A 14,982-nucleotide genomic window follows, 5' to 3' on the forward strand; every position below is an offset into this window, starting at 1 on the left:
AAAATTGATCTGGAAAGGAGAGCAAAGCATTTCAGTGTCTAAAAGAGACTTAGCCTTCTGAAACTCCCACATATTGAAGACAAGACCAATCTCAAGAGCACTGAAAACACCCCCTGCATGAGCCTGTCTCAGGTCTATCCTGAAATGTAAACAAAGACACACAATGTAAATGTAAACAAATAACCTCACTCGGATGATTTCACTAATTTTCTCTTTGTGACTCTTGGCTCCTACCAGGATGTGGCAAAAGAGGCGCTGGAACCTGGGTGTCCATTGTAGCTCTATGCCTTGAGCTCTGGGATCTTGGCCATTTTGTGATGCATGACTCTCACTTCCTCCTTACCTCCCAATTAAAGGGTCTAAATAGTTCCATTTTATCCCAGTTAAATTTTTTTTACCTTAAAAATTTACCTCAAACCTCAAAATTCTTTAAAAAGGAACTTTGTTTTCGGGATAACTCTGCCTTGAGTTTTTGACTCAGAAGACTTCATTTCAGTGGTTCTTGATCAGCCTCCTGTGCAGTTCAATTGTTACAAGGAATGAGTGATACACTCCATAACTAATAAGCTGTTAGAGAGCTAGTTGGTACATGCTGTGCCATCAAAGTCAAGGTATTTTTGTATTGCATCAGCCTCAAAGTAATTTTGAAAGAAGTCCACAATTAGAGACAAGGGAAAGAAAAAGAAAGCCAAAGACAGAGGCAGAGTCAGTCAGCCTCCAGGCAGAGTAAGATTTAAGAAAGCAAAGATGTTGCTTATATGGTAAAGTAGACAAGCCAAGAAAATAAATTACTATGTATTGGAGCCAAAGATTATAGTCAATGCCTTTCTATTACAACTGAAGAAACTATGATAGTAGTAACATGGCCAAGAGAGCAAAGATCAATAGCAGTAGAGCAATGGATGGAGAGTGTTATAACAACATTAAGACAAAGAAAAGCTAGCAGCCTTTGCCAAACTTATACAAGTGTGTTTGGCAAAGGCTGGGATCACTGGGACTGGCAACACACAAGACATTAATGAGGCCACAGTGACTGAACAGTCCTTTCAAGCAGCAGATACGTATTTCTGAAGTATTTAATTTCTTCAGTGATTGATCAAAGGACATGAATATGCAGCATGCCAAAAGCACTGGATTCTTTGTTTGAAGTCTCTTACCTTTAATGAAAAGAATTTATAGGGCTGTGCTCATAACAGATGAGGACTGGTCAACTGGCAGCCCATGAGTCAAACAGGGCACGCAAGGAAATTTTGGCTAGCCCCTAGGAAAGCCTACAGCTGTAAGCCAAGCCAGGTTTAAAGTCCACTGAAGATAACGGTAGAAAGCAAAAGTGCATTTGATGTGGGCCAAGAGAAAGCTTTGCCAACCATTGAGCACACCTGGCTGGCTAGCCAAACAAACTGGTAGCATTACAGGAGAAGAAAGATTACATGAGAACGAGAGAAAGGGTTTGACTGTGAGAAAGGGTGTGGACAGTTGGGAACATCTGAGTCTGGCCTAGAAATACATTCCCTGGTCTAGAAATACAGTCAGTGCTCAGTTGCCCTTGGATTTCAGTTTAATGGCACATGCATTGTGGAGACACCAAAGCTGCCCTTAAGCAGCGGTAGCTCAGAGTCAGGAGGATACCGTAACTCAGCGCTGATACTGATGCTCCTCATGTTCTGCAACACATTCCCTGGCACTGGGACTCCAAGGGACTTTTTGGTTAGAGATGGCCAGCTCTATGCATTGACGCTTGGCCTTGGCTAGCAAGCCCTGATAGATGTGAACTAACTCTGTGTCCAGTACATCTACATCATGATCTTACTATGTTATATCGTTATATTGTTACATTACATTATCATGGTTTTTTTCATTATCTACAGCATCCCTTAGTCCCTCACTTTGAATAATGGAGAATTAATTATAAAAACATCCTTCTCTTAACACCTGGACAGAAATAAATATGATCCTTGAAAATAAGCTGCCTATCTCTACTTTTTCTTGGCATATTTATCACCACTACAAAGATGTGCTATTCATACTGAATATTATTGTCAGACTGAATCTTTTATATTTTTAGAACCAATATTGTAAATGCAGTTATTTGTTAAGAATTTTCCTGAAGTATTTTATTAAAACAACTCTGATCATTTTGGCATAGACATGTACCTCTTTGGCAGAGTAAGCTTGTAGCTTAAGTCTCACATTAATTTCAGTGTGTATGTTGTGCTCTCATTTCATGATAGTGATGCAAAATGTTTATTTTGGCCATCATCTTAATGAGATTAGATTCCAGGAAGGAAACTATTAAAGGTGATAAAAAGAGAGTTTAAATTAGTATGTTTAAATACAAGAAAAGTGAAAAGAAAAAATGAAAAAAGGTATTTTCTGCAGTGTTCGCTTGTCTCTACTGGCATGAAGGACCATGCATAGAATGAACTTCCTAACACAGGTCCTCTAAATCTCTGCCTTTGAAACAGAAAACAAGCTCACTCACAGTTACTGTAAGAATAGCCATCTTACTTTTGTTACTATACCATGCAGCCATTTGAAGCATTTGGAATTGTTTGGGCAAGACAATACTTAGTTTTATAAACACAATACTATCCCATCATGTTTGCTGACCAAGTTAAAGTAGAACACGAATAACTTTCATTGACCAGAGGAAGACGAAGACGGTAATTAAAATAGAAAAAAACATGACTAAAGTAGCACTGCTCTGCAAGTACTTTTAATGTATCAGGCCCTCAGCCTTCTAAAATTAATTAATGCTTTAATGAAAGTTGTCTGTTATCTGACTAACAAATCTAGTTTTTCTAATATCCAGCTACCCTGGCTTTCAATTACGACTCGAAGAGCCAAGAACTGATGAGAAGGGACATCATAAATGATTTATGGATGTCCTACTTTTGTGTATGGTACATTTATTATTCTACTTAATGCATCCATATGGTTTTCTAATTCATTCATTACAGAAAGCCTCACATTACAGTTATTTCATTAAAGGTTATATCCATTTTCAGGCAGATTCTTAGGAAGCATATTTAAAAATTAAAGCTACAATCAAATTTTTTATTTAGTGTATGGATTTCAAATTATCTATCTATTTAATTATTGTCCTATTACCTATTTCTAGAGGGGTCAGTTGTTGTTGGGGTTTTTTTATGATTTTCTTGATCAATGGCTTTCTTGCTATTTCATGATCTGGGTAGTCTTTTAAATTTGCAGTTTATGTTTCCTTGTGCTCCCAGCTCCAGTCAGTAGTCTCCTGTCCCAACCACAAAAGTATGTATACAGCATGCCAGAGAGGTGTTCCTACAGCTAATAATCACCTTCCCTCCTCCCACCCCAGCCATCCTTTAACAGAGTATTTTTACCAGGATCAATCTAGAAACCCTTAAAATTAAGTTTATGTCATAGTAGACAATGGACAAAGGGGAGAGGTATTTAACTAGTGTAGCTATGGTTTAAACAGAAAAGAGTGGAAGAAAAGGAGTGAGTATTTTTAATTTTCAAGTTAATTTCTATTGTCTGTATACACTTTTACTGTGGCTAATTAGGCAGAGCCACAGCATCCTGTAGCACCATTCCAGAGAAAGCCTATGAGAGAGGTTTTGGGGACTATGTCTGCTTCATGCTTATTTGTCATCATCACCTTAAGACAAGGAATATAATTTCTATACTGTTTTAGCTTTACTTTGCTTAAAGAATGCCAAGGCTCTAAGAGTGCAGTATTTAAGGTCATTCTTCCACTAACCCAAAACATTTGTGTTTTAATGATCTGTCAGCTCAGAAGACTTCACTACTATAAAACTACATGGTACAGTACCTGAAACTAAAGTGTTTTAACATGAAACAATTTTTATTACATGCAATTGAAATATCATATCTATTTGTAAAGGTTAGCCTCCAGAGCTGTGTTCTTAATTAGACAATACATTATGTGTCACACGAAGAAAGCATATCAGCAATAATTTGGCTAAACAGTGTAGAAAGCTGTAAGTGTTGCCAGAACACCACAGGACTGTAACAGAAGTGATCCTTATTTCTTTCAGCTTGTTTTCAAAAAGAAAACAAGATTACTAGTACAATTAGTACCAGCAAAAAGATAACCTCTTATTCTAAAAACACCAACAGGAAGATGGGCAAAAAAATGAAATTCAATTCAATCAATGACATTGTGGAAATCAAGCAAAATTTACTTTAGCATAATGTAAATGTAAAAATCTTGATTTATATTGTCATTGATTTCTATGCTACAGTGTATTACACAATGACCATTCCCAAGGAGAATGTGTATCCTCAGCCAAATCTGTACAAAGCAGACATTCCACTATTATTCTCCAACAGCTAATAAAGGCTGAAATGTAAATCTGTTTCAATTCATGTTCAAATAAACATAGATATAACATATGCAGTCAATCACTTTCCTACACTATTCAACGCTATTATATTAGCAGTCTTGATATATATACCACTGACACTTTTCATGATGCTTCTACCATACACTCAATTCAAAGCGCTGTACCCACTAAAAGTATTTTACACCAGTTTATTGTGGTGCAGAGCCAAATAAGAATTAGCTCCATTACAAATTGTCAGTCATGACTGACCTTCAAAGGAAGGACAGCAAAACATTACTTAAATGCTTTGAGCACCACCAACAAACACAGACATCTTTGTACCTCTCTGCTTACCTCCCTGGGTTATTCCCCTTTCCATGAACCATTTCGATACTGAGGTGACTGAAAAAATATAATTCAGTTGACAGTTATGCGATCACTTTCAAACTCCAATATCCTCCCAGCCTGTGCATTTCATTTCAGAATTCAGTATTTATTTTTTGCAAAAGAGATGCCGAAGTGCAGTAATACCTGATCTATGAAGCATTTTAAAAAGTGTGTTCAAAAGATCATCTGCTGCTGCCTAATAACGTTTGTCTGATTCAAAACGTCACTGTGTTTTAAAAATATCACATACTAATATAGTGATAATATTGAAAAAATATTATTTTCTTTTTCAAAAGCAATTTTTATAAGGCTTAATATTTAAGGGGTTACATACAAGAACATATTATGAACCATCTATTGAGGAATTTTATAAAAGCTGTCACTTTTCCTAACAATGATGTCAGAAGTGAAGAACCAAAAGGATTATTCCAGAGGCTGAACTGCCAGATCCAACAAAACATTGACTGATAAGGAAACACATGCTGTCTTGCTGTCTTTTTATCTGAGTGCCCTTTATCTGCCTTTTAAATGTTACTGGAGGGGATTTGGGTTTTCACAAAGATAGCTGTCTGAGGGCACTAAAAGAACTTAAAAAAAAGAACAAAAAGTGCTTCTTCAGTCTTTATTCCTGAACATTATCAACACAACACATAGATTTATTGTGGGAAGCAGTCACTGATTTGTTTATTGGTGGGTCTCATGACCCCAGTAGGGCCATTTTGTTCACTTACGATTTTGGACGTCAAGCACGTGTGATTCCAGTGATGGGGCCTGCAACTCTGCATGCTGGGAAAATTTTCCCTTTCCTTAGTCAAATTTAGGCAGTAATAGGTTTCAGCTCACTTGTAAAAGGAAAACAGAACATTGATAGCAGTGTAGCAATCTCCTGAACTCCTGCTGAAATACAAGCCTGTCTGTACTGTTCAGGGTAATGGAGTCAGTGCAGTTCCAACCGGTAAGGAGTGCAAGGCTACCTCCAAAGCCGAACGCTGAAACACCCAAAGTGCAGTGTGGGCATTGTACAAAGAAGCCAAACAAAGAGCAGGGATGGAAAATCCACTGTTGTCTAAATCTCTGGGTCTTTTCTCCTTGAATTCACTACAGCATGGCACAGAAATGGCACAGAAGCCTGTTTCAATCTGAGGAATAAATGGGACCATGTAAGTAATAAGGAGGCAGCAGGGGGGCTTGTTTGTTTGTTTGTGTTTTTTTTCCCTATTTCATAGACCAAATCAAAACACATACAAGAAATTTGTACTGGATCAGCCCAAGACCAACACTTCCCTGAATTTTCAGTTGGCTGAAACAATGCATTTTGGGTCAAACAAATCATTTCATCTGTGAGTATGAGATAAGTAGTACTCTGTACCCCTTACCTCAGTGACTAGATCATGTGAAATGAGAAAGACTCAAGTTCAATTTTCTCCTCTACCTCCTTTAGAGCAAGGCTTTGAGCCAGGTCTCCCACATTTGGGTATATAGCCTTTCTCTCACACTTGAGTTCCCCTGCACCTCTGAGATATAGTGAAAATGCTTAAGCAAAAGTGAAGATCTTTGATTTGGCTGCAACTGTGGCTGAATCCAATCCAATTTCATGGAAAATCTCTGTTTTGCCAAAAAAAGAAAAAAAATAATCAATTAATAAAGACTTTCCTGGAGGACAAAACCCAGCAATTTGAAGACTGGAAAAACATAGGCAGATTCCTTTCTGCTACACACAAGTATCTATAGCTGGGACTGGTCAGTTATAGGAACATACAGCTGAAAGAAGAAGTATGGAACAGCTGACACTTACCTTCTTACAGATGAACTGCACAATGCCAACTGTCAATGAAACTTTAGCCTTTAGTTTAAAAACATATAACATGCCTGCTCCTGAAATCCAGTTTTCATTTAAACTGTGCAGCTTATGAAGAAAACTAAATTACTTCAAGAAACATCTTCCCTTCACTAAAAAATGCAGGAAAAGGAAAACTTTGTGACCAAAGAGGATCTGGGCAATTTGTGAAAGATATGACTAGCTTTCGTGCAAGTTTAGCATCCCACTGAATGTGACAGCAGTAAGCTAATCAATTAAAGCACTGGGTTGCTGAATATCCCACTAATATTCTTTTAACATTTTGCAAGTCAGATGACAAAAAAGTGCCTTAAGGAGGTTTTAATGCATGTTACAACCTAATGCAATCTTTCCTGTTTTCCACAAAGACTGACAGCAAACACAATACCATGATAATGGTTCAGCATGCAATTATCCCTGCTGAAGTGCACAGAAGGAAGCAGAAAGCAAATGAGGACAACTAATGCAGATTCTCCAGATTTCTTTGTGCGAACAAAATCCAGAATGACAGAGCTGCAGGCTACTAGGTCTATTTGCAAGTCTTGCTGCAGATATGTTATGCCTAGTATAATTACTTAAGAAAGGACTAAGATAATGGTGAGCATCAATCTCTTATTAGAAGGTGGACTTGACTCTAGAAGCCAAATACTGTGAAGACCTGGTGTTTGGGGTCATGATGTAAAGTGTAAAGGGACACAACAGTGATTATAACAATCACACTAAGATACTGACTGATATTGTGCACTGTTGTAATGTGTGACTAACATTTAGAGCTTGTTAGCAATTCAGTACTGTAATTATAATATGGTCTTAAAACTTCACTGTCTATCAGCACAGCACCTGTCCTCGGTTGTTCCAAGCATCAGACAAACACATGACCTGGAAATGGAGAGGGACACAGCTGATACCTTACTGGATGTCAAGATCTTACTGCTCAGAAGGCTCCTTTGAGAAGTCACTGCAGAGACATGATTTTCTATTTATGCCTCCTCTGCCTGGCCCAGTGCCAATCCCTCTCTTAGGCTGGCAATAACAGATGTTAAGTGACAAAAAGTGACATCTGACTTCTTGTTATGTTTCATAGACAGTTAGCTTGTCTGTTTGCCCTAGCACTGGTTGACCTGCCACTTTATGGACTACTTGTTCTCCTCACTCATAACATATTTTTTGCCTTATTCTCACCCCATTTTGTAGCTTAATATACTTTCAAAAGTATTTTGACCACCTCTTCACAAGGCCTACAGAGGGAGTGAGCTTAGGGTACTTTTACTGAACGAGAGGAGTAGGATACAGAGCCCTCTGAGTCACTGCACCAAGCTGCGTGTGGTTCTTCTGCGCACCAGAAGGTAAATGGCCTTTGGAGTAGGAGTCTGACAGACTCAAGGCTGCGACCCCAGGTTCATGCAGTATTCAAAAAGCAGCTCCTTAATTACTTCCATTAGTACAATACAGTATAACTACATCTAGCTATAGATAGAACTACATATACATGCATCTACATCTATCCCAGTGAAAATTAGGACATTACTGTACAGGGTGTAATAGGAAGATAAAATTACCATTTTGAATTACTTCCAAACTAACTGTAGTATAACATATCATGCAACACATGATGGAAAGCAGACGCTACATGAGCAAAAACAAACCACTTGCTTCAGAAACCTTGCCTGTTCTGTCGTAAGAATATCCCCAGCCTTATCCATTCCTCTCCCCTCTTCTACCTCCCAAATGAAGAATCACTTTTGGTCTGTGGTCTCCTAAAAGCAGTCCTAAATTTCTGGTCTAATGGATCACTCTGAGTTATCATAGTTTCTCACAGACTTCTATGGATTTTTATCAGACTGAGATAGAAACATTTAAATATAACTTTACAGATTGTTCACCATGGCCTTACTGGGCCAGTTAACAGCAGAAGCTGACACAGTATTTGAAAGACAGAAGAGTTCCTAACAAAAAGAACTGAAATAAGGAAGAGACTTTATCTTATATCAAGGCAAGGTATTCAACATCAGGGAAAAGAGTAGTAAGAGACTATGGAAAAACAGTCAGCTGTTTTTCCAGCTGGTGGAGTGGACAGCTAGGGAAAGCTGGAACGGGTTATTAGTGAAAAAACATTATCAGAGCATCTTCTCTTCTTGGGATTGTCAGAAGGCCATTTACCTTCTGGTACACAGAAAGATCACACGCACCTTGGTGCTGTGACTCAGAGGGCTTTCTGTGTCCTACTCCTCTCATTCAGTAAAACTCTATGACTTAGCCTTGAAAAAGAGGGCATCTTATATTACCAAAATACCAGTAAGAAGAAACATCTATTTTCCGTTTAAAGAAAAGTAAAAAGCAAATTCCACAGACATTGTTCCTTTTTTATGAAGAGAAAAGAAAACGATATTAAATGTCTCCACAAAAATGTACCTATAGGGAAAATATCTTTTTGGACAGAAAACTATTGGAAGGATTGAATGCCCTCACCTTTTTATCAAGCTCTCCTCATACAGTTCTTCTTATGGAACTCCAACAAAGCCAGTCCGTAGAGGCAATTTCAGTGTTCACAAGAAAGGATATTTTGCAGTCTGGTTCCCTTTATTTGGCTGAACTTTAAAATGAATAAGCAAGTCTTGCATCAAAAGTAAGTCCTGAGTGGATACATGAAGGAGGAGAGAGCAGGACATCCTGTGTGTTACTAGATGAACTTAGAGAGGACATTCCATGTGGAAGCCATGGCTTCACAGAAAGTCCAAAGAATTAGAAAAATAGACATTTCCAGCAGAAAAAAAAGTGGTGGGAATAATGAAATAAAATATAGGAAAAAGTAAGGTAGATGAGTTCTGGGCCTTGACACTGGTAATTAAACATGATGCATCAGGAAATGGGGAACTGATGGAGGAATAAACTTTTATGTGTAAGGCCCTGTCAGTAAGCAAGCAAGACATGCATCTTCTCTGAATATGTAGTATGAGCAAAGTTAGACAAGAGGATATAGCAGTACTTGTGAGATGAATTTGACATAAGTGTAAAAGCAGTTCTGCTGTGGTTTCACAGCCTCATGGTTTTCAGCTACTCAAAGCCATCCAGAAGCAGCCCACCTACTTGAACTGTGCCTAGATTTGGAAAGGATTTCCACATTATTTCAATATAAAATGTGTTGTTTAAGCTGGGATCAGCTCCAGATTAAGATGGCACTAAATGTACATGTCTGTGTGCATCTATGAATATATATAAATATGTAAGTAGTATGCAGTTGGTGCTTAAGCACCCACTATCAATAGAAATCTTGTAATTACAGACATTTGGGCTTAGGGGGATATTCAGCTCACCCTGAAGTAGACATCAAGGCTACGTTCTACTGGTAGATTAAATGCATCTGGTACTATTCTCTGGCAGTGAGAAAACTGATAGGGAAACGGCCCGTGTCAGTACTAATCTCCAAAATAGGATGACCACATCCAGTCTGACTATTGGATATGGTCCCTGACCTATATTAACTCTCTAATCATCCAGAAATTGTACAGCTTAATAGACTACCAATAGGCTAGATTTCCACTGCCTATACTAAAGCTTGAACACCTAGTTCACGTGTGGATATCTACTTATAGATACATACATTTGTGTGCTTTACTCTTCCACTGAACCCTCTCTCAAAGCACTAGTACCTGAAGCTCTTCCTTGTGCTCTTCAGTGTACTTGAAGGCAGATGGTCCAAACATTGGTGACAAAATAAATGTAATGGTATGGCAGAGCCATAGCTCTGAGGCATTCAGTCTTACACAAAATGCCATGGAAAAGGCAAAGAGAAGCTCTGTGTGGCTGTCTGTGAATCTTATGTCCGATTGACATTAGCTGAGAGAAACTCTAATTAAATCAACTCAGTTCAGTAACATTCATGTAAACCAAACAAAACGGAAGAGATGCGCTGAATTTTAGGCTACTGTACAGTGCTGTGACCTTTCTAAGCAACAGAAATAGAGATAGATTTTCACATTTATGTAAGAAGGTGTATAGTAGTAGCGAGGTTTGAAAAGGAAAATCTTGATATGTTGAGCAAGTTTATTACCTTTACATTTCTGAAACACTTCACAGGATACAAGTGAAAAAAGCATCTGAGGAGCTTGGTCCAATCCTAGTACAACACACTTGTGTGCCTGAGAGAGACTTGGACAGACCAAATTATATCAGGTTACAAAGGATGATGCTTTAGCACCTCTATGAAGTGATACTTTAGATCTAGTCTGAGCTGTAACCTTTACAACAAGTCCTTCTGCTTTTCTCTCAAGTTCAGCCCTAACTATGTATATATGATGCATGTATGTTTGGGTTTTTTAACAAGTGTGTTAGACAGCAACATTTTTAATCATAAGTGGTTATCCACAGACTATATCTACTTTCCATGTACTGCCTTGACCTTGGTGGTGCTCACATTCAGTATTGGAAAGACTTGGAATAAACACAAATAAACATTTGGAGGACTTGTTCATTTCACTACTAACTCTCTAATATGTTCGATGAGTGTATAGTCTCTGAGATCCAAAATAAACCCATACAAATAGAAAACTCTCAAGTATTACAAAAAAATTATGTAATTCCATATGTTAACAAAGCAATTTTCAGATGAGTTGGTCTCATGTCATTTAGAGAGACAGCTAAACAGAACATATGGTTAAGCACTAAGGCATTTATAGAACAGTCAAAATGCTTCTAAGAGCTCTGGATTATCCTCACTTCCCTCCACAAACAATGTGCACTGAACACAGACACACACACAAAAAGACAGGAACTTAATACTGGGTAAAGTGATGGAAAGCCTTCAGTCATATAAAACTCACTCCCAGAAAACAAATCCCTCTTCTTCCTCCCTTAGGCAAACAAGCACTACAATTTCCCCAGGTTCGGTAAAATTACTTCTTAACATGCATTCCTTATTGATAGAGTCACAAAACATCACCGTTTAACACAATACCTGCAGAATTCTTGGCTTCATAGCACTCTGCTGTGCATTGGCAACATTTTGCTTGTCAGATGGTCTAGTCCTTAGCACAAAATGTAACCTTGTAATAGTTCTACATTAGGCATCCATTCACTCTACCTTTCCACCTCTATCATGAAGAAAATGGACCTCAAGTCACTGAAATTAGATTGAATTCAGTTTCCTCCCATCTGCAGAGCTGCAACAGCGTTGATTTATTTAAAAAAATAACCCGCATTGCTGGCTTTCATACTAAATCACAATGTGCACTAGTCATGTAACTGGATTACAGGAAACATTAACACTAGCAATTGCCCTTTCAAGTTGAGCAACCAACAACATTGCTAAAGGCTGGAACAAAAAGGGTCAGCCAGGGCAAAACAACAAACGTTGCCACTTGCCCTATATGATAAAAACCAAAAAGCAGCAATAAGCAGTAAGTGCTAGTTCAAAACAAAGAGGGAACAATATACGTGTATTCAAACAAAACAGACTCCCTTGGCAATGACATTAACATTACCATCTACTTAATGTGAAATTCAAGATGGAGAAACAAAACGTTGAAGTGCAGAGACCTGGAAGGAGCAGGGCTGTGTTTGGATTATGGCAACCACCCTGCTGTGGGACAGCTGCCCTCTGAAGGAAGACACCTTCAAAATTTCTTATTGTGGGCTTAGTCCAGTGAGATGTCTGACTCTCAGCTCTTTGGCTTTAAAACATATGCTTCCCCAAAGGCTTTTTCTGAAAGGGTGACATTAAAAACAAACTGAAAATGCTGTCCTTCAACACATCCAGAGATAGCTGAAGATCCCAAGCAACAAACAGCTTTCATGTCATGATTAGCTCATGCTGTTATGCCCCCCCTTAAAGCACATATGGTTCTCAGCCAGAACAGAAGGCTTCAGAGCAGCAGCTCCATCCTAGAAATGCAGTAGCAAAGCTTCAGACCGAGGTCACTTAATAAGAACTTAATGTAGATTTAATAGATCTTTTTTTTATGTGACTGCCAATTGAAAATCTGCCTCATTTAGCTTTTAATGCAGGCACAGAGCCAGTCAGCTAAAATCAGGGTAGCCCCAGAATAGTTTGCAGGATTATTCCATTGCAAGTTGAGGACTGCGGGTCTCCAAAAGTGTGCAAAGCTCTATTAAAATAACAGGCCATAGGTAACAGTGTAATTTAATGAAAAAATGAGGGGCCGTGCATATTCTGAGTTCCTTGCACTAAAAGAAAGATTTCACCTTCATAGGAGGTGAAATAATGCTTGCTATGGAAAAAAAGAGAGCAGGTACCTTTACTATGGAGTCAGCCTTGCTGGCTTAGGCTAGCTTGGGGCATAGATGTATTCAGCTTGCTTGGCATCTCCTCCTCCTGATCAGTACCATTCAGTATTGGGACTCTGCATACAGCTGGCATGTCCCCAGTGAAGCAAGGCTGTCAGTACCTTATTTTGCTCTGATACGGACACTTACATACAACTGAATCTAGTCCACTGACTAAGCTAGCCATCTAATCTCAAGTTAGGAGGTCTTGTTCATGTGGGATGCAACAAGTCCAGAGCACAGCTTTTTGAGCCTAGTTCTCTGACAGTATTTTTTAATTGTTAAAACTTTGATGTTAGACTAATAAAATTACTACCCTTTTTTTTCTGATTATTCTTTTCTGTGTCACTAGCCTTTATTGCATTTGGTGCATTCATGAGGGCAGATCTCTAGAGGTACCAACAGTACAAGGAACTCGTATGTGATTCTGAAACACTTTGTGTGCTAACATGCCCTAGTGTTGTATGCTCTGTCTTCTTTCCTTGTTTGTAAAGGCCATTCGCTTTTAATCTAGCATCTTTTGTACAGAGTAATTTATAGAATTAGGCAAATAGCTGCTGATTGTAATTAGTCACATTGTGTCAGTTTAGTCTTTATTAGTTCACTCTAATATATGTGTGAGCCACTATGAATGGTTGTTCTTCCCTCCAGGAAGGAGAAGGATGAGCCCAATGCTCTTCTCCATAATCAGGGAGGGCTACCTATTCACCAGAGTGAGGCAGAGCAATGTCTGCAGAGCATATACAGACTGTGCTGTGCACTCCACAGAGGACAGCTCTACTGACAGTATGCTGCTCCGCTGGCATGAAGGGTGAGGATGCAGCAGGGTGGCATCAGTATATGATTCCACTGACATGCCCTCCACTGCAGGAGGGAGCACTGCCATCACTTTTCTGAGAATGGGATAGATCACACACATAGTTAACCGAAAGAGGAGGGTCCCATACCATATCTCCCAGAAGGAGCACATGCGGCTTACATCAAAAAAAGCATAGTTCTTATTCTTTGCAAGCAATAGGCTTGTCTGCAAACAGCTATGTAAGCATAATGGTGGATTCACTGGAGAAATAGAAGTGAATGAAACCTTCGCGTCAGCCTTTTAAAATCTCCCTGCCTCTGTTGAATTGTTCCTTAAAGTACATTTTCTTGTGCCCTATTCAGAACAAGTTTAAAATCCATCCAGCAAAAGCAGTGCAAATACCAATAAAGACAAGAGGATTAAAGGCATTTGAGGCAAAGGTGAGTTCTTTACCTATAGAGAGGTTATATTCTGCACTGGTTCATCAGATTGCTTGTTGATCATGGTGAGGCTATATGAATGCAAGTTCTACTAAAGTGAAGAGCTTCAAGATGTGTGGTTGCTACTTAGATTTAAATGATCAGCTAGGCAGTGGAATACGAATTTTGGCTACCCCACGTTACAATCTATGTCTATATTTATCTACAGGCATATTTATTCACAAAACAACTCCAGAACTCAGAAAAAAAGGCACTTACCACAACAATCACATTTGTTGCAGGAATAGGAAGATTTTCCACTTCCAAATCTTGACCAGTCATAGCTAACAGATTGAGGGACGGGTCGTAGGCAGGTCTGGGGAAGGTTGATTTAACAATTATTGCAGGGTGCAGCTTGCTTATTTTGGTGTGGGAAGAAGAATGGAAATTTTGTTTAGAATTCTTATAACTGTCTGCATCCAGACTCTTCTCCACACTCTGCACATGGTGATAAATAAACACAGGTTTCCCACTCTTTCGTTGATGAATTGCCAAAAAGTGGTCATTGTCTCCAGAAAAGCAGCCTGCAGAAAGAGAAGAAGAAGTTTAGAATGTCTCTCTTGGATATTCTGTAGATCTGGAAATCTGGAAATCTGATAAGATCTTTGGATTCTGCAAGATTCGGAAAGAATATTTGTGGAATACAAGAGTTCCCTTAAAATCTCACAATGCAATTTCTACAGCAATAGCTTAACAACACTAGAGAGAGTCTACTAAGTATGTGAAGTGTATCACATTCTTAAACTCATTTTTACAGGGCTTTAAAAAATGTTATTTATACTTACAGCCAGGGTTACATTTCAAAAATGATGTGCAAGAGCAGAGCACATGCTAAGCCAAGTAAAATTTTTGTATCGGCATCAACTCCAA

General features: G+C 38.6%; 1 protein-coding gene across 1 annotated transcript in view; it reads right to left on the reverse strand.

The window, feature by feature from the left end:
* The window catches only part of PTPRR (protein tyrosine phosphatase receptor type R), a gene marked incomplete at its 5' end in the record, with an annotated part of 140,143 nt that extends 125,506 nt beyond the window's left edge, over positions 1–14,637 (reverse strand). Inside the window, one exon of the mRNA XM_072879256.1 lies at positions 14,332–14,637. Coding sequence (XP_072735357.1) covers positions 14,332–14,637 — 306 coding nt within the window. The remainder of the gene's footprint in view (positions 1–14,331) is intronic.
* Positions 14,638–14,982: the final 345 nt, after the last annotated feature.

Source organism: Ciconia boyciana, chromosome 1 (genome assembly GCF_034638445.1).
Source record: "Ciconia boyciana chromosome 1, ASM3463844v1, whole genome shotgun sequence".
Taxonomy (NCBI): Eukaryota; Metazoa; Chordata; class Aves; order Ciconiiformes; family Ciconiidae; genus Ciconia; species Ciconia boyciana.